This window comes from Podarcis raffonei, chromosome 1 (genome assembly GCF_027172205.1).
Source record: "Podarcis raffonei isolate rPodRaf1 chromosome 1, rPodRaf1.pri, whole genome shotgun sequence".
Taxonomy (NCBI): domain Eukaryota; kingdom Metazoa; phylum Chordata; class Lepidosauria; order Squamata; family Lacertidae; genus Podarcis; species Podarcis raffonei.
The window spans coordinates 79,517,026-79,542,518 of record NC_070602.1 but is presented as its reverse complement, the minus strand read 5'-3'; the positions used below and the strand labels follow the sequence as shown (position 1 = coordinate 79,542,518).

At 44.1% G+C, this 25,493-nt stretch overlaps 1 protein-coding gene across 1 annotated transcript; it reads left to right on the top strand.

Moving 5' to 3' along the window:
* The first annotated feature begins 190 nt into the window (after positions 1-190).
* LOC128417635 (acyl-CoA 6-desaturase-like) lies at positions 191-25,466 on the top strand. The gene is made up of 12 exons (XM_053396589.1): positions 191-733; positions 7,465-7,575; positions 11,036-11,233; positions 11,770-11,871; positions 13,992-14,117; positions 17,341-17,401; positions 18,525-18,601; positions 18,809-18,906; positions 20,499-20,595; positions 21,622-21,701; positions 22,954-23,079; positions 24,871-25,466. The coding sequence occupies exons 1-12, from the start codon at positions 527-529 to the stop codon at positions 24,920-24,922; spliced, it is 1,335 nt and encodes a 444-aa protein (XP_053252564.1). The 5' UTR covers positions 191-526; the 3' UTR covers positions 24,923-25,466.
* Positions 25,467-25,493: the final 27 nt, after the last annotated feature.

Here is a 25,493-nt window from a genome sequence, read left to right as displayed (position 1 = left end):
TCTGGGAAGAGACCTGGGCCAGCGCCGCGAGCCCAGCGCAAGCACTGCGGCGGCGGCCCGCTTCACAATATCAAGGCTTCTTCAAGTTTTAAGCTGAGGTCAGCCGGCCTTCACCTTCGAAAGATTAGCGCCAGCCAATGGCAGAGCCCCGCTTGGCCGGCGGAGAGCGGCGATTGGAGGAGGAGCTCTGCTGATACCCTCCGGAATCCTCGTCGGTGATTCATGGAATGGGATGGAGAGGCTGAGGTTCCCCCCTGGCTGGCTGGCGCAGGGATTATTTGCGAGGGAAAAGTCCGCCGCTGCAGCCTAGGGGGCACTTCAGAGCAGGCGGCGGAGCCGGCAGAAATTGCACAAGGGCTGGCAGGCGGCAAGGCGAAGACAAAGAGCACGCGGAGGGGGCGGCGTGGGGGGGGGGGCGGCGCAGTCGGTGAGTTAAACCGGAGCGGAGAGGCGGGGAGCCTTTCGCTTCGCAGGATCGCCAGGAAGCGCGAAGCCGAGCCGTCGAAGCAGCGCGCCGAAGGCGGTCATGGGGAAAGGCGAGGAGCAGGGCGGGATGTGCGCCGAGCGGGAGGCGCCGAGCCCCTCGTACACCTGGGAGGAGATCCAGAAGCACAACGTGCACACGGACAAGTGGCTGGTGATCGAGCGGAAAGTGTACAACATCACCCAATGGGCCAAGCGACACCCGGGGGGGCTGCGCGTGATCAGCCACTACGCGGGCGAAGATGCCACGGTAAGGGGCTCCGGCTGCTGCCGCCCGGCTCCTGCGCCGCCGCTCACCTGCTGCTGCTGCTGCTGCTTTGAAGAAGGGAGGGAACCGGCGGCGGCAGCCGCTGCAGGGCTGGCAAATCCGCAGCGCGGAGCTCGCTGCAGCCGCAGGGCTGGCAGGAACCGCCGTTTGACATGAAACGGGGACTGGATGCAAAGAGGGAATGGGTGCTTGCAAGCTGGAAGGTTGCCGGCGGCTGGGAGGCTGCAGAAGGAGCATTGTAGCAATGCAAGAGCGGGGAGGAGAGAGGTTTGCCTGCAGGCCGGCCAAAGAGCTGCGCTCGATCGGCTCTTTCTGCAAGGGTTTTTTTCTTGAGACTCCCCACCCCCCACGTAAGGAAAGGAGCTGGTGGCTTCCTCCCCTCGCCCGGGCAGCTGCTTCTTTTATCTTCTGCAGCTAGTGGTTGGCTAGCCTCATTCCACCCCCCACCCCCAAACCGGGCTCCTGTTTCAGTAACGGCAGCAGAGGAGGCATAGCGGCGGCGGGAAGGAGCAAAACCACGATGCCTTTGCAAGATTAGTAGCTGCGGCTCCTGAAAGCGCAAGCTGCAGGGGAGCAGCCGGCCAGCGGAGGCTTAGCTCCGGGCAGGACGCGCAGCGCGGGGAAGGTAGTCGCGTGTTAAGAACTGTGCGGCTCAAAGCAAAGGTCCGTCTCGCCCAGCATCCTGCTTCCCAAAGTGGCCAGTCAGATCATGTCTCTGAGGAGCCCACAGGCTGGACATGGGCACAAGAGTTGCAGCTCTCCCCAGCTGCTATTCCCTAGCGACTGGACTCCTGAGGCCCGCTGGTCCTGGAGGGAGTCTGTCTGTTGGTGGCCTTATTCTCCATGAATTTGTCTCTACCCTTTTCTTTTTTTTTAAAGCCACCGTAGTTGGGGGTCCTCCTCACATGTTGTGATAGTATTCCATAGTTTAACCATATAAGCTTTGAAGAAGCACTTTTGTCTACCCAGGTTCTGGTTTACTGGATTACGCCAGGAGAAGAGAGGTTTGGGGAAAGTGGCCAACTAGATGCCTGTGGGAAACAAGTTGTGTGTGTGTGTGTGTGTATGTGTGTGTGAGAGAGAGAGAGAGAGAGAGAGAGAGAGAGAGAGAGAGAGAGATGAATGAAGGGGTAGAGGGAAGACATAGCAGAGAGGAGGGGAAGCTGTGCTGTTCCTCACTTCTGACTTTAGCCCTGTCCACCGCTTGCATGCGCCCCTGATCACTTTCCCTCAAGTGAATGTGGACCTCAGCTTCAAAAAGTTTGCCCTAACTGCATCCCATTAAGATAATTGTATACTGCTGCGTCTCTCTATTTGACCAGACTTCCTTTATGCCCACCTTTCTATGATTGCTTTTGAAACCAAGCACCCCACTTCCTCTATCATAGCTTAGAGACCATATCTGCACATGGCATCCTCTGTGGATTTGCTTGGCATGTTCATTCCCCCTCCCATGGCCCTTTGGGCTATCACGGCCTACTGGATGCTCAGCATCTTGCTGTATCCCAGCCCTATCTGAATGACCACAAACTTTTTTTTTTACTCTCATTCCATTTGGGGGTAATTCATTCTGAACTGGATATTTCCCCAGCTTCTGCTGGCCTTCCCCCAGGAGCCTGCAAGCTTTTAGATACCAAGGTCCATTTATGTTCAAGAGGACCCACAGTGGGAAACAAAAAACTGAACTAGATAGGCCTTTTGTATAATTATTATTATTATTATTATTATTATTATTATTATTATTATTTATTATTTATACCCCGTCCATCTGGCTGGGCTTCCCCAGCCACTCTGGGCGGCTTCCAAGAAATATTAAAATAATGTGATACATCAAACATTAAAAGCCTCCCTAAACAGGGCTGCCTTCAGATGTCTTCTAAAAGTCTGGTAGTTGTTGTTCTCTTTGACATTTGGTGGGAGGGCGTTCCACAGGGTGGGCGCCACTACCAAGAAGGCCCTCTGCCTGGTTCCCAGTGAGGGAACCGCCAGAAGGCCCTCAGAGCTGGACCTCAGTGTCCGGGTAGAACGATGGGGGTGGAGACTCTCCTTCAGATATACTGGACCGAGGCCATTTAGGGCTTTAAAGGCCAGCACCAACACTTTGAATTGTGCTCGGAAACGTACTGGGAGCCAATGTAGGTCTTTCAAGACCGGTGTTATATGGTCTCGGTGGCCACTTCCAGTCACCAGTCTAGCTGCCGCATTCTGGATTAGTTGTAGTTTCCGGGTCACCTTCAAAGGTAGCCCTTTGTAGGTGTATGAGGTCTTTTTATCATTTCAACCACCTGGATATGCCCATTAAGAGAAGCAGGAAATGCAGGGAGATTGTGTACCAGCAGGTGGGACGTAGAAGGTGATGGGACTCAGCAATGTGTTCCAGCTGCATTTTCTGCTCTGGAAACCTTTCCTCAGGTGAATGTGGTTTGTAGTTACCTGATGATGAAGGAAAGCCTCTTTGCATGTGCTCAGAGGCACTGCTTTCTACTTTTTTCTTCCATCCTATTTTTGAAACTGAGGGCAGGGGAAGTATTCTGGACCTGAGAGGCACTGAGGACAAATCCTAAATGTGTTACAGCTGGTTGTGATCACTCATGGGAAAGCGAAGCACCCTGGCAATACTCAGAGCATCATTATTGTTTTCCATCATCCCTATTGATCATACTGCTTGGGGTTGATGGGAGTCCAGCATACCTGGAGGGCTACAGGTTCCCAGCTTTATTCTCAGGCTAAGCCTCGGTATCTAAAACAGATCTTCAAAAGTGAGGATGAAATTACACATTCATGTAATGCAGCAAAGTCCACCTTCAGAGGTGGCAGGTGAGTATGCCTTTTGTTCTCCACCCTTCTACATGCATGTCAGACAGCATGTGTACCAGTAACTTCTAGGAGTGTATTTGCAAACAGTTGTGTTAATCAAAAGCAGCCACAGGCTTTCACATATAGAGAAAATGTGAATCTGTATCGAGTCATGGCTCCATTAAGTCTCTCTTGTGCTTCTCCATTGGTTGTGTGTGTCTGTCATACGGGATGAACAAGAATTGTAGCCAGAACAGATGTTTTTGGCCAGGTACATTGGCTGCATGTTTCTGGCTGTGGTTACTTCTGTCCACTGTCTATAAAGCATTTGCTGCATTTTGTGTTCTTGGGAAGAACTACATGCTTTCAACTTGTCATTCTTCGAAACACAGCCATCATGTATTAAAATCAATTGGTCCAGATGTCCTGCCAATCTGCAAGTTTTATTGTTAAATCATTTACATTGTAATTTTCATTTCCCACTCATCTCTGAACTTCACAAACTGAAACACACAGTGATTCTATTGTCTTTGTTGTCTTAAATCACAGTGGGGTTTTTCAAAGCAACATTTAAAAAGAAGACTGAAGAGACACAATGAGCTGAAATGTCTGGATTGTGTGATTCTGTGGAGCAACGTTTTAAAAACAAATTACCTCCTTTATTTTATGTATTGTTGTGCTTCTTAGTCTCAAAGCAACTTAACAATATATATATGAAGTCAAATAAAAACCAGGAAATTTAAACACAGTGTACAATACAAAATAATTAAAATGCTCATCCAACACAATAAGGTTAAAACCTATCTCATATCAGTAAAAGGCAAGCACCACAGTAGAAGCTGGTATAACTACCAAAGGCTTAGGCAGATAAAAATGTCTTGGCCTGGCCCATAAAAACCAAGGCACCAGGCATGTTTCCCTGGGGAAAACATTACACACACAGGAAGAACCACTACCAAAAAGGCCTGTTCTCATGTGACCACCTTCCATGCTCCCTTGGATAAGGCACATAAAGAAGGGTCTTTGATGAAGATTGTTTGCTCTGAGCGGATTCATATTGGGAGAGGCAGCCTTTGTGGTATTGTGGTCCTGAGCTGCATATGGCTTGATAGGTTAAAACTAGCACTTAATTGAATTGGGAAACTCATCAGTAGCCAGTGCAGTCAGGCCAGAATCAGTGTAATGTGCTCAGACCTTCTGGACCAAGTCAGTAATCTTGCGACTGCATACTACACTAGCTGTAGTTTCCAAAGTGTCTTCAAAGGCTGCCCAGTGTAAAATGCATTGCAGTAAACTAACCTAGAGGTTACCAGATATGACAGTTTCCCAACTTGCAGAAGCAAGTTTGATGGCTCCCAGCTTTTGTCGCTGGTTTAGCTGCATTGCCTTTTCATCCCTTCTAGGATTTCATGAATGCTCCTTCTCCCAAATGTTGTACATCCACTACAAAGCTATCAGTCTCATGAACCAGCACATGTGGAAGTGTTTGTACTTATGGGGGGTGGGGGAACACACAGAGCCAAATCTGCAGCATCATGTTCTTTCAAGTGTATTGTTGAAGGTGACCATTGCTTGCTTGCTTGCCACCATAATTCTGTTTGAACTTCAGGAGTGTGGTGACAGGCCTGATCACCTTCTTTAGGATGTTGCAAGCTAGTTTTTCATTTTGGGTGAGGCAATGATAGAGACTTACGGTACCTTGTATATATACACACACAAACACACACACAGTTTGAGCAGGTAGCAAGGAAGCTGATAGTGCAAGCCCCAAAGTCACATCGAGCCCTTGAAGCTTCCGTCAGCCAATTCCAAGACCATAGGACTGTCTCCTGTTTGGCCAGGTTCAGACTGCATAAACCCTTACTGCAAGTGTGACTTCATTCACAGTGCATTTTTGAAGCCATTTAGTGCTTCCCAAGGAGATGCCACTGTTGCTTGCCATCTGCTAGCAATGTGTTCAAGAACCTAGAAAGAGATGGATATCTGTTCAACAAAATAGCATGGCTGCTTTGCAAAGAAAATGTGGTGTGCATGCAGTATATGAGTCTGACATATAAGTCAGAAAGGCCTATGACCCCATAATATGATCCCAGTAGAGGGCTTGCCAGGTCCTTTAATCCAGTGCTAGCAAGGTACGGTTACTGGGTTGTAATGAAGACCATTAGTCAGTTCCCAGGAGGCTCAAATTTTCCCTAGCATTAAACAGTGCTTATCCAGTATCTTTTGTAAGGCCAATTGTCATCTCCCTAAACACTTAGCTGTTTCTTTGGTGGGCATTGTGTGACTCAGCAGCAAGCTTCCCTGGCTCCCCCCCCCCATCCCACAACCTTTCATTTTCCTTCCAAGCCACTGTACCATTTGTTTTGGGTATCAGAGGGGGCTGAAGTATGTGGGAAGGGTTTCTTCCCTTCGCTTTTTTCAGGTTTATACTCGTTTCAAAAGGAGGAGGAAGAAGTCCAGTGATGCTGCATCCAGTGTTTTGACAGGGAGTGGCACAAAGGGCCTGCCCACATAATGGTTGTCTACACTCCCCTTGTTTGGCTTTATATTATACAGTGCAGATAGCTCTCTCACATCTGATCCTCTTGCAGTGACAGTAGGAGTTTTGTGCTGCAGGCTGAAAATTGTGCTCCAGTACCCCCAACAACGCCTGTTCACCACATGGAAAAATTTGGTACCAATTAAAGGTGAAGCCTTCATTTCATGTAGACTCTGGAAGTTAATGAGCACACCAAAATGTTCATTGTCTGGGTGCGCCCAGCCTTAGATTATGTTGCCGCAAGGTGAATTAGCAATGCACAACTTTAAGCAAGAGTGTTGTCTGCTGGGAATTAGGAAGGAGTTAGGGATTTTATATGGCTCTAGGGGAAGATAAGGAGTTGGAAATTTCCCTCAGTTACAAATCCTTTAGGCTTATGCACATGCTTGTTCGTTTCTTGATGACTGCAGATTCAGGTAGCAGCTTGCACACAGAGATCACATTTGGTGATAAAATTTCCATGGTGCCTCACATTTATGCTTTAATAGTTATCCTTATCTGTATATTATTTCCTATCTTGTTTTCTCCTTTCCAGCATTTTCTAATTTATTTTCTCCTTGTCCCCTGTTCCAGTGCTTTTCCCAAGTGAATTAAGCTGCTGAAGCTAATCTTACTAATTAAGGTTTCCTTATTTTCCATAAGCAAGGACAACAAAGGACTCATTAGAGACAATGACTTGAGTCAGACCAGTCCCTAGGAATAAAGCACCGCAAGATTAGGATTCCTAGTTCTGCCACCCACTCACTCTTTGGCTGTGAAAATATCATGTTGCTTTCTGTTTGCTTATCTACTAATAATTATGCTGGGAGATGGAGATTTTCAATGTTATACACTATTTTATACGTGTGTGTGTGTGTGTGTGTGTGTGTGTGTGTGTTTTGGGAATCTGTAATCAGAAGGAATATTGTTTGATTCCTACAGTAAGGCCCTGTCTGCACAAAACATATAAACTGGTATCACCACCTTAAACAGTCATGGCTTCCCCTAAAGCAGGCATCCCCAAACTTGGCCTTCTAAATGTTTTGGAACTACAATTCCTATCATCCCTGATCACTGCTCCTGTTAGCTAGGGGTGATGGGAGTTATAGTCCCAAACACATCTGGAGGGCTGAGTTTGGGGATGCCTGCCCTAAAGTGTATTTTGTTAAGGGTGCTGAGACTTGTTGGGAAACCCGAATTCCCCTCACATAGCTACAATTCCCAGAGAAGAGGGATTGGTTATCAAACCACTCTGGGAATTTGCTCTGCATTGGCTCATCTGTAAGGATTATTGCATGTAGAAAGAAGTTTTTGGATTCTAAGGGGAAAATGATTACGAGAGATAAGGAAGAGTGGGTAACAGCTCTTTGAACAGCAATTGTGTATTTCTTCATTCTAGGATGCATTTAAGGCCTTTCACCCTGATCCTGTGTTTGTGAGAAAGTTTCTTAAGCCATTATTGATTGGAGAACTTGCCCCAGGAGAACCCAGCCAAGACAGAGGCCAGAACGTAAGTAGGAGCAATTTTTCCTATATGTTCAGTGAATATTTGAAGGACGGCACTGGGCTGTTTGCAGAAGGGCTTTCAAACAGCCCTCTGATTTTCAAAGGTTCAAGGAGCAGTGCTGGGAGGGAGAAGTGATTTCCATAACCACAGTTCCAATGGAAACCACTTTCCCCTCTTGGAGCAAGGCATGTTCCTGCCAGCCATCAACTGATGGCCGATGAAAGCGTGTCTTGCTCCAGCAAAAGAGCAAACAGGAGTTCCGCCTAAAGTGCCCATTGTTCCTTTTAGGCTCTGTCCTTACTTGCCTCACACCTAATGTCATATATGATGTCAAGTGCAGGGTGAGTGGATATGGCTTGGCCAAAACAACCTTGCGACCCAAATAGGGATGCCATCAGGCTAAGTTTGGCCCACGGGCCAGAGGGTCTGCACCCCTGATCTAGAGAGTTTTCCTTTTTGTGTTTTACTCTACATTAGTATCTCTCATGAGCTTGTTCTGTAAAGTGTGTCACAATATTTGAAGTGGTGCTTTGGAGGACAAATGTTCATTGGAGACCGAAGAATTGCACTGAGTGTCGGAAGGGGAGTATCTTACAGACAATCCAGCATATCACAGGCAAAACTGTTTAAAAGCTGAAATTATTTATCCCATGGGAGAAACTTGGTGAAGATGAATTAGTAGGGCTGCCATTTACTTTTTGAAATATGGTAAACATAGCCTGGCTTCTGCAAAGTGCAGTCCTACCTCACAAGCTCTGGGAGTTCTTTGTATGTGGATAGGCATGAACCAGTGACAGTGGCATGCACTTGGAGGCTGCAGGCACAAATTCAATATTTTCCTGCAAAGTAATCTACCTTAAGACTGCACAGATATACTGATCAGAGTTTAAACTAGTCTGTGGATACCCAAGAAAGAAAACAGGATAGCAGTAGAAAACACATAAAATATCAGCACAATGATTATGCCGTAACGCCAGATTCAGGGTTTCTGTGTAGACATTTCTATAGGGTCATAAAATACATTATAGGACTGAGGTGTCAAAGAAAGCATAGAACATTGATTCATCTGAGGATTAAATACTACCATCCAGAACCGCATCAAGGGTTGTAATACAGTGGATATTTGACACTGTAGACCAATAGGAAGAACTGATACTGCAAGACTTCTTGGGTTTCAGCTTGCCTTTGCTTTATTTGAACTGAGGTACCATGTCCCTGGAGTCTACTGCTATCTCCTTTTGCTGTATGTGAAAAAAAGGTTTTAGGGAAGGTGGAATATTTAGTAAACTTCAGGTTTAGAGGTTTCCCTTTTCTCAAATGGGCTTAGGACAATGTAAGTCCAACCTACCAACATTGACTTTGCTTAATAAATACTATATCGTAGAATCCTCCAAAAAGAACTAGAACAATGATCTGATGGAAAATTATGACGATAATTCCACCACCACCCAAGGTCACACAGGCTGTAAAAAAAAAGAAAAAAGAAAGAAAAGGAATTGTAAAGAATAAAGCATGAGGTGGACACAAGTTTGCAATTAACTTTCCATTTGAAAGCCATCCCTAGCTATTAGATGAGCTGTTTTGTTAGATGCCTTAATGAGGAACGGGGAGGGACACATCTCCAGAGACATGTGGCTTCAGGACAGCTTCTGACTGCCTTTAATGTGCAGATAATTTATTATTTATTTATTAAGCTTATTAGTCGCTAGTCACCCTAAGGTCTCCAAGCGACTTAACATTAAACAAAAATATATGCAAATGCCATACAATTTGGGGGGGGGGGTTGTGATAAAGATAAATGTAGTCCTGAAGAAAGCAGGCTGCAAGAAACAAGCAGGGAGAGAGAAGTGGGGGGGGGGGCACTATTAGAAAATAAAAAGGGAAACGCCAGAATATGGGAAGGCTGGAGGGAGACGACATACGAAGACGAGAGACAGGGAAAGGAGCCCGCTGGAAATAAACCTGTGACTTTTACACACACATGCACAGAAAGAGTGAGAGAGCTTGAGAGAGAGATTAGCTGAGTTGCTATTATTTCACAGAATCCATATTCTGAAGGAAAACCTCACACAAGGCCTAGGTATAGAAGAGGAGGCAGGGAGGAGCAGGGGGAGTGCTGCAAAGAAATGAAGAGTCCTGAATGTAAATTAACCAAGTAAAATAAAACATCCAGAGAATTTTCATGGGCCTGTCAGGAGTCTGTTCCCGGTACAACTGGTAGATCTCTCATAATCTGAAATTTTGAGCTCTGGCCTGGAGGGCAGCTTTGCAAACAAGATCCACAGATGCCTTTCCCATCGGGCCCCGCGTCACCTTGTCACTCAGGATCCCTCAAATCCCAAACGGTCCGGCTATCAATTATTCAGGGACTTCGTCCCACTTGGCTGATTGCAAAAAGAAGCCCTTTCTGTCGCCTCTCCTTCTTGGATGACTGCATTGATGACAGCCAGCCGGTGTCTAAACATTAACCTGCAGGTGCCTCGTGAGCTGCTTTCCCTCAGGAACACCACTCTGCAGAGCTCAGGGCTTCCTATGCCAAAGGGAATAGCGGTTCAGACTACATTTCAGCAGGCAGCAGCGTTTCCTAGAAAGCTTATCAGAGACTCTTCCATGAGGAGTTCAATACTGTAATGGCAGACCAGATTTTCTGAAAGAAATCTTGACTAGTGTCCCCCCTGTTGCTGACCTCCCCTAGCAAGGTGCAAAGCTGCTCTAGGGTAAGGTTACCAGATTTTATTCAATGAATCCGGGGACACTTTTCAACTTCAATGGATTTTGCCAGGAGACTGATTTGTACATCTGGGGACCGTCCCCGGGAAATGGGGACGTCTGGTAACCTTACTCTAGGGTGCATTCACAGTCGGGGTGCAGTGACAAACCCTGAGAGTCTTGGATGCTTTTTGCTGGAAACAGAGGCTGCGCTGTTCCAAAATCTATTGCCGCAGTAAGGGGTATTTTGGAAAACAAATTGGGGCTGCAGGCAGGGGCAGTTGGAAAACGGTTGAGTTTTATGCTGCAGCAGTGCCACGGTTTTGCAGAACTGAGTTTGCATAACTGTCTACAGACTCCTCCCCCCCTCCGTGTCACCCCAGTTTCCTTACGAAACTTCAGCATTGTACCCTTGCCAAGGTTATAATGGCCCTGTCTTGTTTGGTTATTATTGTTTTTTAAAGGAGGGGGGAAATAGACAAAATAAATTGTTGTGTGTGTGTGGAAATGGCAGGCACTTCCTTCACTCATGGATGGGCTTTTCTGGATGTTTGTGTGTGGGAGGGTCTGTTTTGTGTTCTTTCTCATCGAGAGAGATGCATTTGTACAGAGAGGGAGAGCCATCTTGCTGTTGCCAAAAATGCTGGCATATAATTTTCTTTTACACAATTTGCAATCCAGAAAAAATTAGTGTGCCTAAGTCCCTTTGGTATCTAGAGGACCTCTTTTAATATCCTTTTTTTCTACTTTGCAGTCTCAATTGGTGGAAGATTTCCGTGCCCTGAGGAAGACAGCAGAAGACATGAACTTATTCCAAGCGGATCCTGTGTTTTTTTCTCTTTACTTGGGTCATATCCTTGTGATGGAGGCTCTGGCTTGGCTTATGGTTTCATACTGTGGTACTAACTGGATTACAACCTTCCTCCTTGCCATCATCCTTGCAGTTTCCCAGGTGAAACTTTGTTCTATGGATATTGAATGGGCAGTCACCTGCCTCCTAGTTCATCCATGCCTTGAAAGTTGCATACTGTCACTGCTTCAAAAAGGCACTGAAGATAGCATGAAACAACTTGTAACTTAATAATTGCCAATCATTACCGGAAGGGTGGGCCATCTTTAATACTGTGTTGTGTTTCATTCCCTATTACAATATTATAATACAACTGAATCAAAACACCCTCAAAAAAATAAACCTACAATTTGTATTGTAATGAAACACAATATGTAAGAAATAAAATAAGCAATAAAAGAGCAATTTAAAAAACCATACAGCATCTAACACAGCACATTACAATTGCTAGAACAGGCAGGGAAATCGTTAAGTGGTCCACAAAGCAACAATTTTCAAGTGGTCCAGGGCGGGGAGAAGTTTGGGAACCATTGATGTAAAGGAAACTGAAGAGAAAGCACTTATAGTTAGGTTTTGATATAAAGTTTCTCTTAGGGGTGCCTTTCCTCTCTCTCATGATCATTCTCTTTCCTCCCAAGGCCCAGGCTGGATGGCTACAGCATGACTTTGGACACCTCTCTGTGTTTAAGAAGTCTACATGGAACCACTTAGTTCATAAGTTTGTGATTGGCCACTTGAAGGTAAGGTCATTTCCCATTAAGGAAATAACTGCAGTAAGAAATGATGGGGTTAAGGTTGCCATCTTTCTCCTGGTAGGAATGTTTCTTTAAAAACTGCAGAACTGACAAAGATTCCAAGGATCATGCATTCCCCATCACTGAGAAGTGCTGTGCCTGTTGGATTTCTGCCTGTCATCCAGCTTTTAAGGGAGCAGAACAAAAAGAGCACAATCTTAGCTGGAGACCAGCTTACTTCACTCTTCCAAGTGATAAAAAACAGTAAATTCTAGCTCTTGTGTCTGATTGCTTTAGCAAGGAATAAACTGAAATGAATCTATTCTAGATGAACGGGTTGTTGTGCCCACAGAGGGGTATAGCTTGTGAACTGCCATAAATGTGTCTCAAGCAATATACCGGTATATACTGTATATAAAAAAATCCCTTCAAAATCTGAACCATTAGCCACAGTCAAACTTGTATGACTATATTATTCCCTTTAAGTTTGTTAAAGAATCCTGACAGAGAATTGTAAAATAACTAAAGGAACAAGACAAGGCTGCCTGTTGTCACCTCTGTTGTTTATAATAGTTTTGGAAGTATTAGTGTAAAGAATAAGATGTAATCAAGATATTAAAGGTATAAGAGTGGGACAGAGACAATATAAATTAAAAGCATTTGCAGACGACGTGGTAATATCTGTAGAAGATCCAATAGAGTCAATCCCGAAAGTATTACAAGAGATTTTTTAAAAAAATTGGTGAGGTAGCAGGTTTTAACATTAATAAAGATAAAACCAAACTTTTTACAAATAAACTGTAAGCAGATAAGAACACTGGCAGGATTATTGTAATAACCTGCAGTTTTATAAGAGCATACATATAAAGTAGATGGATAAATGAGCAAATTAAGTTAATTTGGATATGCAGAAAATATTAAAAATAAATCTAAGGAACTGCAGAAAGAGGGGGAAGGAAGTCATGTTTTGAAATATTAAAATGATTGTAAAATAATTTAAATGTATAAAATTGAAAAGAATAATGGAATCAGTGTGTGGGCATTCAGGATCAAAGCATGTCTCACCTGTTTTACCCCAAAGTGAGGGATTTTTTAAATTCAGAACTCAGAAGCTGGAAGATCTGAGTCCAAGAGATTTCACAATAAATACAACGAGTTTAGAGGCTCAAGAGCTCAGGATGAGGAAATCACTTCTTGCAAGAATCCATTAATAGGCTGAAGAGCTATGGCAGAAGATAAGGATCGAACCAATAATAGTTACCACCTTTTTAACCAACAGAGGGCCTGTGCCTGAAAGGCAGAAATTCAACAGATCTAGCCAGCCAATCACAGCTAAGAACCACCAACTTGAAATACTCCAGGAGAATTAGCAGTATAGCAGTATGTCACCTAGGACTGTCAACTCCGCCGCCCCCCCCAGCTCCTGTGCCTTTAGCAGCAACCTGACACACAGATGGAAAGCAGATTAAGCTTTTCCTGGTGTGGAGATAAAGTGTCAGGAAGAGCTTTGTTGCTGCAGTTACCAGGCAACTGTTAAAGACACAGAGCAGCAAGACTAGCATCACCTGGAATGGACATTCATGGCCATTCTTTTAAGTGACTCCTTTCAGATTATCATTCAAGATCACAAACCATGGAGCAGTAAGGAATGCTGGCTGGAGCAGTTTATCCATGCCACATAAAACCCAGATAAGGCTTTAGGGACTGGCTAGCTAATTTCTCGATAATGCCCACATTGTTTGCCCCAAGCTGTAGACCTCCAGGGTCTATGAATAGGGTGTTGTACTTGCTTTCCATAAACATGGCCTGGGGCTGGAATTGAAAGCTTCTTTGTGAGCAAAGGCTTTCTGTCTGTTCTGAGTTTTTGGAAACGATCTGGAGCAGCCCCAACAGCCAGCTTGCCTACCAGGCCAGTGATGAGCAGCAAGCTGGCCTTCTGGTCCGCCGCTTTAAATTGGTACTCAAGAGGTAAAAGGAGCTAAGAGTTCGAGGGAGCCAAACTGACTATTGTACCTAGTTCCCAGCCCCTTTCATTATTATAATATTGCACGGCATCTTTTTGTGTACACGAATGCATTGAAAAAGCAGAGTTCCCCATGTACTGTGCAAATCTTGTCTTCCTGCAGGGCGCCTCAGCAAACTGGTGGAATCACCGTCACTTCCAGCACCATGCGAAGCCAAACATCTTCAAGAAGGATCCGGACGTGAACATGGTGCACCTCTTTGTCCTGGGAGACACGCAGCCTGTTGAGGTAAGAAGAGGGGGTGTGAAATCAAGTTGCATTTACTCTGAAGCTCTTTGTTTCCAAAAGTTGGGAACCCACTTCACATGTTTATGGGGGGACGGGAACCCAGCGCAGTTATGTGGCATCTCAGTGACTAGCAAACAAGAGGGGCAAAACTCTTTCGCAGGCCAGTTTATCTAGACTTTGTGACTGGTCAAGTTTTGTAGGGAAAAACTGTCTAATCCGTGGCTTAATACTGACCCTACCAGTTTTAGAACTCTGAATTTCATACCAGTTGGATATGAATTAAATGCTATGGGTTGTATCAAACAAAGCTGTCTCATTAGTGCGAAGACTTCCACCTATGCAATGGGACTTCCTTTCCCTGTAAGCCTCTTACCCACCCCCATCTGCTCTGGAGGATTGGGGGCATGCAAGGAGAGAGGAGGGGAAGGAAGTCCTGTTGCATAGCAGAACCCCTTGTGCTAATAATGGGATGACTTCATTAGGCACAACCTTGGATTTGGATGACAGAGCCAATGACTCGGAGACTATCCGCAAACAACGATAACAACAACATGGTTTTATTATTATATTAGTTATAGGCTGCTTTTCAGGGCTAGCCCGCCCAAGGCAGATCACAACACATTAAAACACAAATGATTAAAACCATAAAATCATAATCTACAGCACAGCACATCTGAAAACATGATGTTTGGCACAGCATCACCAGAATAAAACTGACCTATCTTCATCCAAAAGCTGACCGGGGGGGGGGGAGTCTTTAGAGTTCTCCTAAAAACCAGTCACATCTCACGTTGAAGGCAGTTTCATTCATGTATGGAACTGGCCATTTGGTGCTACTGTTAAATAGTGAGGCCATCCTTGCTACTATCATACTTCCATGTGATAGCAAAGCTGGCTACTCTGCGTGGCTGGTTTGCAGAAGACTCACCTAGAATGAAGCTGCACTAATTATTATTATTATTATTTATTTATACATACATACATACATACATACATACATACATACATACATATATATCCCACCCATCTGGCTGGGTTTCCCCAGCCACTCTGGGCAGCTTCCAACAGATTAATAATAATAATAATAATAATAATAATAATAATAATGTGATAAAACATCAAACATTAAAAACTTCCCTAAACAGGGAAAGCTCACTGCCTGCTTTGAGGACTGGATCTTGCCAATATTGTCTACACTGACTGGCAGTAGCTGTTCAGGATTTCAGATGGGGGACATTCCCAGCTATGCCTGGAGATGCTGGGGTTTGAAACAGGGACCTCCTGCATTCAAGGCCAGATGCTCTCCCACTCTTAGATGTGCACTTATCTTCAGCTAAAGATGTGACTTGCAAGAGCACACCTGCCCCTTTAATATGAGAACCACCTCTAAAAAAACGTGGGAAAGAAAAGGGGGCAGTAAGATGTTATTATTTGATACATTTTTTTGGATAATGTTGGGGCACTGCAGCTGTATGTTGTCCTTGTGATGGGTTGTTTTCTTGGAACACAAGTTTCTTCTGGTTCAAAAGTGCAAAGAATGATCTTCAGCCAATAATAACCAGAAATAAATGCAGTTTTCAGTGGAGCTCTGCAAAATGGTTGCCACAGCAACCCTGAATCGGCAACGCTCTGTGTGCTGTTGCATCACATACTAAGAAGATGCTTGCCATTAAATCCAAAGCCTCAGCCAGGAGGAGAGCACTCAATATTTTCAAAGTAAACAGGGATGGGACAAACTGGGCATGGTTGTGTACAGGTTGTACTTTGTGTCGCAGAGGAATGCTGTTTGATCATGGTGTCTAGAGCGCTGCGTGCCCTCGAGGAACACCGCTTGATTTGGCCTGATTCATTATGTTCAAACAAAATTAACAATGGAGCTATGCCAACCTTCAACACTGGGCCATTTCGAAGCTGATAATTGTAGCCTTATCAACAGGTGCCTGAATTTGCTTGCACTCTTCTTAACATTGTGCCTATCAGATTGTGAGCCTGCTGGCACAGACCGTACAACATGCAACATTTAAAAATAATATCATTATTTATAAATGGTGATTATGATCATAATAACAGCAATAAAAACTGAAAAATGATTTAGCAGAACATAGAAAGTTGTGAAAAGAAAGAGGTTGGTTTTCCTTTCTTTCATGGACATAAGTGTCAGCATATCATCCAGTTGGCACTTGTCTAAAGTCCATCTAAGCAGAAAATTGGCATTTATCTGACCTTTGCAAAGGCGAAGCAATCGGTTTGAGCCAGCAGACTCAAGAAATATGTGTGCTGTTTTCCAACAACGAACCTTTAAAAGAAAGTGGTGTCATTTCAGTTTTTCAAAAAATTGAGGAAAGAGCCACCATATTGTGAACTGTGGAGAATGGTAAAGGAGTTCTGCCATCCCCACTATGCATAGAGCGTAGGTGTAAAGATCCCATCTTGCTAAAACCATGGTTTTAGAAAACCCAGAATGATTGTTGGGGACACATTCTCCTCCCTCAGTCCCCCTTCCATTTCCCCCTCCCATACGCTGGGCGGAGTATAAATAATAAAATTATGAAGAAGAAGAAGATGATGATGATGATGACTTGTTGCCTGGTGGCAATTCTTACTTACCACAGCTGACAAGAAAAGTGGATATTTAAAAACCTGACTGTAAATACCGTATTTACTTGAATCTAATGTGCACCTTTTTTGGCCAAATTACATTGCAAAAATTAAGGTGCGCATTTACATTTGACAGCATATACTTTTTTTTGTTTTGTTTCAAGGTTTTGAAAATTGAGGTGCACATTAGATTTGATGGCTCATGTAAATACGGTATTAGGGGTTCTTGCGGGGGGTGGGGTGGGGGAATTATAGCAGAAATGAAATGTAATAACAAGTGGGCTTAAATGAGTGAATATAATCCTCTATCGTCAGAAAAAAAGCTTACAATATTAATCTGATACAATTTCAAACAATAAAAAATCAATATAACAACAATACAAGAAGCACAATGACAATTTAAATAGGAGTCCACTAAAACAAAGGCAATTACGGTATAATCAGACTTGCTCCTAGGCAATGTACCTAGGATTGTAACCATAACAGGCTTTCTGAAACAGGAAGGCTTTGAAGTACACCTAAAAGACCTAAAATGAAAAGGAGCTTGGTAAATCTCCCTGGAAAGTGAGTTCCACAACTGTGGAGCTACCACTCAGAAGGCCGTTTTCCCCCCTTTTTTCCTCAGTATGGAAAGAAGAAGCTGAAATACTTCCCATATAACCATCAGCACAAATACTTCTTTTTTGGTGAGTATCTCCATTTCCTTCTTTCACTTTCCTACATGTAGGTGCAGGCAGGAGTCTGCTTGTAATTCCTTTGTGATTAAACAGTTATTCTTTATTTCCTAACAAGCCCCTCCCTGTGTAGGAATTAAGATCCCTCCTGCTACATTTCTGATGAGCAGCAATAGGGTAGATCTCCTTTCATTCACTTCTGAGCGTTCATTGTATTCCATATTTGGAAACTCATAGAATCCAGTCAGAACCATGCCACATATTTTCTCTCTTGACTCTATCCTTTCTGCCATTGTTTCATTTTTATCCCACCCCTCCAACGAGAAACTCAAAGCAGTATACATGGTTCTTCTCCCCACGTACTCCATTTTATCCTCACAGCAATCCTGCAATGTAGGTTAGGCTGAGAAGTTGTGACTGACTACATCCAGTGATCTTCACTGCTGAGTAGGGATTTGAACTCAGGTCTTGGGAGAGCTAGTCCAACTTGCTAACTACTACACCACACTAGCTGTTGTGGCATAAATGATGCAACTCCACACAACTCTATTAAAGAAAACATGGAGCTCCATCATAGATTTTTTCCAGGATCTTGCAATGTGAAGAATAAATGTTATTGGTCTATAAACTCTAGTTAAACTAGGAACAAGCATCAAGAGATCCCTCCTGGGATTACAGCATTTTAGAGTGTAATTTTTAAGTATTTCCTCATGTCTTAAATTCTCTGTATCCAGAGAGCTAGCTATTCTAAAACTGAGGTGCTGGTTCCTACATACGGGGAATCATTTGTCCTAGTGGAGAATTGAAACTTGGCATTACCCACCTGCACTTTGAAGTGGTTCAGAATGCTAGTTAAAATGGGTGGTTGCTGTTTTCTAAATAGCTGAACTGGTTGTAAGTAGAAGCACTGGGCCTTTCTGGAACGGTACAGAGGTATCCTAGTCTCTTTAACATCTTGAGATGTTGGATAGAACACAGACCAAAACAGAATCTCTTGCCATGTTTTCCCAGAGTGATAGCACTTCCCTCCAGACCCTAACTTTCATGTTAAGGTCATTGTCCAGCTGCAGGGTGCCATTTTATGTTTCATGCCTGCCTGCCTGCCTCCTCTAATGCCTTCTGGTTTTCCTTTCAGTTTTTCCACCTCTCCTCATTCCAGTTTACTTCCAAATGCAAATCTTCATGACCATGTTCAGACACAAATTCTGGGCGGTAAGTGAAAGATCCTCCATACCCTGCATTGCCTTCATTAAAACCCATTCATTCCATTGGAGTTGAATGGCCTGGGCCACTCCAAGGAGATCTTCCTGGGGGAAATGAAGAGGCATCTCTCTGCATATTCTGTGGAAGTGAGCACTGGTGGAAGGAGGGAGGCAGCAGCATCCCTTGCAACACGTAACCTCTTCCTTTTCTCCTTAGGACCTGGCCTGGGCCTTCAGTTACTACCTACGCTATTTCACCCTATATATCCCCTTCTATGGAGTTCTGGGATCCTTGTGTCTCCTCACCTTCGTCAGGTAAAGTTTCCCTCTTGCTGAACCTCCCCTTTCCAACAGTGGAACTAAGGAGTGTCTTCCGAGTAGCCTAATCACACTGTTTCTACCTCTTTCAGTCATCCATCTTTGGTCTACTACGCTGTATTATCTTTGCTGACTTGTTCTGCCTCAGGCTTTGCTGCATCCCATCTCTTCCCAGCTTATTCCTCCCTTTTAGCTCTCTTTTTCTGAGGGCAAGTTTCCCTGTGCTTGTTTACTGTACACCAAATGCTGTGCCGTGAATGCAACACGAGACCAGAGGAGGAGCAGGAGAGCACAGTTTTCAAAAGTGCTTCATTGGTTTTATTTATTCAAGAGTTCTCAAACATTCAACACATTCACACATGTTCTGCAGGGATTTAGTTACCAGAGATGGTTGCAAAGCATGTTTGGATCTGTTCTTTGAACTAGAAGGCTTTGGGATTGCATGGCAGGCCTCAGGATTCCAAGGTCTTTTCATTGCCACCCTCACTATGGTGCTTCTTCTTCTTAAGAATGCAAGTTCTTCTGCATGGATTTTCATGCCCCCACTGGGGTACCTCTAGGCATATGAGTACAACTTTCCTGAAATGTGACATTCCTCTTCCAAGGAATGTTGTGTTGCCATCCCATTCTCCGGTATTTTAAATCCTGTTTATTTCAGATAGCCATCAGCAGCTGTTCCTCTGATAATCTTTGCAAACAGCTCACATTCATTCCAAAAAAACCCATGCATTTCTGAATTGATCCTAGGACAAATAGTAATATTATTAAGGTAACAGTATGCAGGGCATATTAAAAAATAGATCTTCAGACTCATTGGATAAATGACAGTCCTATGAATCTGGTGAACTCCCTCCATTTAGCAGCCCTTTGCTTGAGGGGAATCTGGCAGTGTATCTGTGTTAGGCTGTTCAGATAAGCTCCCATTATCAAGTGAAAAAATAATCATGTACAAACCAGTCCTTTCTGCTACTATAATTGTCACTGACGAAATCCCTTGGAGAAGACACAAAAAAATGTCAAGCAGTCCAGTGGAAAATTCCAGCTTCACCTCCTTCCCCAGTATTGTTGCCAGGAGTAAATATGAGAAACACAGTCTGCTATGAAGCTGGGGTGTCTATTATTTGGGGGGTTTTATAGCTTCTTCTTTGAGCTGCTTAAAATACAGGCTACCTGGCTACAGCAGGGGCAGGGAATTGATGGCCAATAGATGTAGTTGGACTCCCACTAGTCACAGCCAGCATGGGCAGTGGCTAGGGATGATGGGAGCTGAAGTCCAACAACATTCTTTTATCCCAAATGAACAGCTGTCTTGTCTCTGCTTAGGATAGAAAATGAATATGCAAATTATTAAAAAAGTAAATGGAAAGTGTCTCACAATATAGAAAGGCAGAGCAAAATGCCAATTACCCTTCCCACTGGAAAACCTAGCAACCACTAAGATGTTTGTCTGTACAGAATGGGGGAGGCTCTCCTTTGATTATTCAGGCAAGATTTCCATTTCCCCTGCACTAACGGAGCACAGTTTTGTCCAAGGATTAATCTATCCAGATATACAAGGCTGAATTGTGTGGGTTTTGTCTTTTTTTAAGGTTCATGGAAAGTCACTGGTTTGTATGGGTCACACAGATGAATCACATCCCAATGGAAATCGACAATGAGAAGCACAGAGATTGGCTCAGTGCTCAGGTAAACTGGGTTGCTAAATTCTGAAGTATTGAAATGTTGCACAGCCTTAATGAGACAGCAAGCGCCGCTGAACTTGGTGGGCTTTCTGGGATTGCACTGTGGGGTGCAATCTGGGGAAAATTTAAGCCTTTGTGTCCGTGTCATGGGATTCTTCTAAAAATAAAGCTAACTGAGGAAGTTTGGTGCTGTGCAGGCAGATCAGTGGGAGTGGCAGATGGTCTCTGTCGATGCACTGACACTGCACCCAGCAGCTTCCCTTCTCTCGCTCCCAATAAGGAGCAGTGATTGCTGCTGGTAGGTCATGTGCAGAGCAGCAGCAACCCTCCAATTGCTCCTGACCTCTGCCATAACTAACCCTTAAAATTACATTTTTGGTGGTAGATAGCCTGTTCCCCATTGATATATGGATGAATGTCATATTTCTGACAACTGCACTACAGACTTCCATGAAGTTCTTTGCTGCCATCTATACAAGGTATATTTGAAGTGGCTCCAGACCACATGTTATAACTATTTCCAACATTAGATTTCTTGGTTCAGGCTTCCAAAACTGATGGGCCTATTTAAGCAGTGCAGTGGCCATGAGAAGAACATTTGCTTAAATTAGATGGCCCTCATTTAAACAAGAGGGCCACATGGAAGCCCTTGCACAATTACTATTATTTCTTAATTTATTAAACCTCTATGTGCCAAAATGGGCTTCTTGGCAATTTTGAAAATATAAAAACCAGTGACACGAACTTTAAAATACAAACATTCATAATTAAAAGAGGGAATAAAGCAATCCCCTTAAAACAACACAGCAATTAAAACCGGAGATTGGTAGAGAGATCAAGGGAATTCCTGTGTAAACAGGTGCAATCTGAGACTTCCTTGGATTGTGGCTTTAGAATAGAAGATGGCAGAGTGTGGCATTAGAACCACAGACAGTGACAGAAGAGCAGAGCTTGTTATGAAATCCACTTGATCTGCTTCCAAGTCTGGGCTTCATTAAGATTCACTGTTTTGTCTCCTTGAATTCTGCAGTTGGCAGCTACCTGCAACATTGAACAATCCTTTTTCAACGACTGGTTCAGTGGACACCTGAACTTTCAAATAGAGCACCAGTAAGTATGCAATGTTTGGGCCTGAAGGAACTTTGCTAGAAAGAATAGACCCCATAAGATACAATAGAATCCCCTTGGGGGAACTGGAAACCCATAAAAAAGGAAGGGCGAAAAGCAGGGTAATTATTACCTTGTTGTTATTTTTGTTTTTTGTTTTAATAATATTTTATTAAGTTTTAACAATAAAAAGATTAAGAAAAATACAAAGACACAAAAATACAAAATTACAAAATACAAAAATACAAACATTAAACATAAAAAGAAAAAGATAAAAAGAAATAAGAACACATACAAAAGAAAACAAAAATCCCTCTTTTGTTTTAATTTCTCATCTTTGATTAACTTATTTTCCTGACTTCCTCACGCCTCCCTTTTTTGTATCCCTTTTAAAATTTAATTCAGCAAATTCATCAATCCTATTTAATTTATCTATTATCTATTATCAATCCAATCTTAACCTTATTGCTAGAACCCCTTCAATTCAAATCAATGCCATCAACATTCAAAAATTTTACAATGTTTCTGTAAATAAGTTTTAAATTTCCTCCAATCTTCTTCCACCAACTCTTCTCCCTGGTCTCAGATTCTGCCAGTCATTTCCGCCATTTCCATATAGTCTATTAGTTGCACCTGCCATTCTTTACCTTGTTGTTATTTTTGAAATCATTATTTCTATCCCACACTTGCACACTAAGTGGCTGCAGTGCCTAACAGCAAAAGAACATAACATTACAATATGATTGAAATAAAACCCCAGTGTTAGATACAAAAAGCAGAAAACAATTGCTCATGATGTTTGGATGATTTCTGCTAATGTTTCAGTGCTGGACTGTCTGCACTGACCACACACACACACACACACACACACACACACACACACACACCAGCACCAGCCGTGCACTCAGGCAGCAGAGTGGGTTGGCAGAGCCTTGAGGGATGTACAGGTATGTTCACCTTCAAGCTACTAGATGAGGCGGCTACTTTTGAATGCCTTCCCATATTAAAAAAATTACTGCAAGTAAAACCCAGCATCAGGGTCTAGGGTTCTAACCCAGCCTCCTCCATACAATGCTAGTTTTCTACCAGCAGAGACCATACACTTGTAGTCTGAAGTGGGTACAGTCCCTTCTTCCACTACTACATTTTGCTGCTTATTCCTGTAAGCAAACGTGCAAGGCAGTGCATTGCATTTCCCCAAGGACGGAGTCTATGGAGGCCTTCCTCAAGCTTTCTCCTTTCTGTTTTACCATAGCCTGTTTCCCACGATGCCACGCCACAACTACCACAAGATAGCACCGTTGGTGAGGTCCCTCTGTGCCAAGTACAATGTCCCTTATGAAGAAAAGCCTATCATGAAAGCATTCTCAGACATTGTTGGGTAAGAGAACGGGCGGGGGTTTTCAGTGTGTTCACCTAGCGCATCTAGAAAATCTGGCAAGACATCGCAAGGCCTGTAGCCCATATCCTTGGCAGAACCTTCAACCAACTCAACTGCTGTGCAGACATTTGCCGCAGACATGTTTAGAGCTGGGAATTCTCTGCAAGTGAGCTTGGCCTGTGGACATTACCTTGCCTATTCCTTTTAAACCACAGTAGTTGCCATTGCTCAAGCCAGCCAGCTTTGCTAGGTTGTTGTGAAAGAGAAAAGGCAGAGCGAGATGAAATTGACAAATATAGTGTTTATGAAACAAATGATATGCTGGAACCTGGTAATGGAAGGAGAAAAGGAGGCAGCACTGGAATGCCAGGCACCTTAACAGGCATTTAAATGCTCCTGTGCAATCCATTGGAAGAACAGTCCAGGAAGACAATGTGCCATGGTCATTAAATAATTATTGGAATTCACAATTTAAGTACAGTGGTGCTTCGCAAGACGAAAAGAATCCGTTCCGCGAGTCTCTTCGTCTTGCGGTTTTTTCGTCTTGCGAAGCAAGCCCATTAGCGGATTAGCGCTATTAGCGGCTTAGCGGATCAGCTGATAAGCGGCTTAGTGGATCAGCTGTTAAGCGGCTTAGCGGATCAGCTGATAAGCGGCTTAGCGATCAGCTGTTAAGCGGCTTAGCGGATCAGCTGATAAGCGGCTTAGCGATCAGCTGTTTAGCGGCTTAGCGGATCAGCTGTTAAGCGGCTTAGCGGATCAGCTGATAAGCGGCTTAGCAGCTTGGGAAAAGGGGGGGGGAGGAAAAAAACCCCGCAGGAACTCGCAAGACATTTTCATCTTGCGAAGTAAGCCCATAGGAAATTTGTTTTGCGAAGCACCTCCAAAACGGAAAACCCTTTCGTCTAGCGGGTTTTCCGTCTTGCGAGGCATTCGTCTTGCGGGGCACCACTGTATAGGTTGTTATCAACATGCTCTATAAATCCAGATTTGGGAAGATGAGTGTAGCCCTATTCATGTTTTTACTTGCATGTAGGGCACCCATGCAAGTAACATGCAAGGAGGGACGTGGGTGGCGCTGTGGGTTAAACCACAGAGCCTAGGACTTGCCAATCAGAAGGTTGGCGGTTTGAATCCCCGCGACAGGGTGAGCTCCTGTTGCTCAGTCCCAGCTCCTGCCCACCTAGCAGTTCGAAAGCACGTCAAAGTGCAAGTAGATAAATAGGTACCGCTCCGGCGGGAAGGTAAACGGCGTTTCTGTGCGCTGCTCTGGTTCGCCAGAAGCGGCCTAGTCATGCTGGCCACATGACCTGCAAGCTGTACGCCGGCTCCCTCAGCCAATAAAGCGAGATGAGTGCCGCAACCCCAGAGTCGGCCACGACTGGACCTAATGGTCAGGGGCCCCTTTACCTTTACCTAGGGCACACATATATAGCAAGAGGAGCAGGACTGCCGTTGACATTGCATCCACCCTTGACCTTTCCATGTTGATTGTGGAGGTCTGAAAGCGAGACTCTTCATGCAAGCAGCTGCTCCTGCAGAGGGGCTGCATGTGAAGAGGACGCTCACACAATTGTGTGCCCTGCTTTGTGTGAAGAGTTTGCTTTCCAGTCCTCTGAAAAGGTTGGGGGGGTGCAGAGACAGGAATGCAACACCTGAGACAGGACTGAGAAGCATGACCCCACCCCGTTGCTACACGCGAGTATCCTACACACAAGTAAATGCAGGAACATGGCTCTAGAGACCATGCCAACACTGGAATGCCATGCCTCTCTTCTTCTTCCTCCACAGGTCCCTAAAGAAATCTGGAGCACTCTGGTTGGATGCCTACCTCCATAAATGAAGCTGGGTTTCAACAAAGGGGAAGGTGTTAGGCAAAGGGGGGGGACTGGGGGCTGGGGGTGTTCACATATGTATTCTTATCGTCCAATTTCAGTGTGTATCTGTGTGTACACAGCTTGAAGGGAATTTCCTGTATTTTAAAATTGATGCTGGGGTGGGTTCAGGGGACCTATTTAAAATCAGAGAGGGTTTTAGACAGGTCAGTTAATGTCCATAGAATCTGAATGGAAAATGCTGATCTGAACACGTGATGGCTGAGAATTGGCCCAGTAGGTTGGGGGGGGGTATTTTGAGAAGGGAGGGTGAGTGAAGAAGCAAATAGGCAGAGATACTCTCCTGTTCCTCTTCCTGAGACTTACTACTTACTATTATTACTGTCCCAGACTCTCAGGTACTTGATTCATCTACACAGATTTTATTTTTCAAAGCAATCAAGCTTCTGCAGATGTTTGAATTGCAAAACAATCATGGCTGGCTCTTTTTAACAGACTTGGGTCCCATTTCCCCTTAATGATGCTGAAACAAGAGGAGGGAAGGCAAGATAAGTTAATCATCGTGATAATATTCATTAT

Coding starts and splice junctions, on each gene's coding strand:
- LOC128417635 (XM_053396589.1), top strand. CDS start 527: ATGGGGAAAGGCGAGGAGCAGGGCGGGATGTGCGCCGAGCGGGAGGCG. Junction 734..7,464: donor ACGCGGGCGAAGATGCCACG/GTAAGGGGCTCC, acceptor TCTTCATTCTAG/GATGCATTTAAGGCCTTTCA. Junction 11,234..11,769: donor TCATCCTTGCAGTTTCCCAG/GTGAAACTTTGT, acceptor TTTCCTCCCAAG/GCCCAGGCTGGATGGCTACA.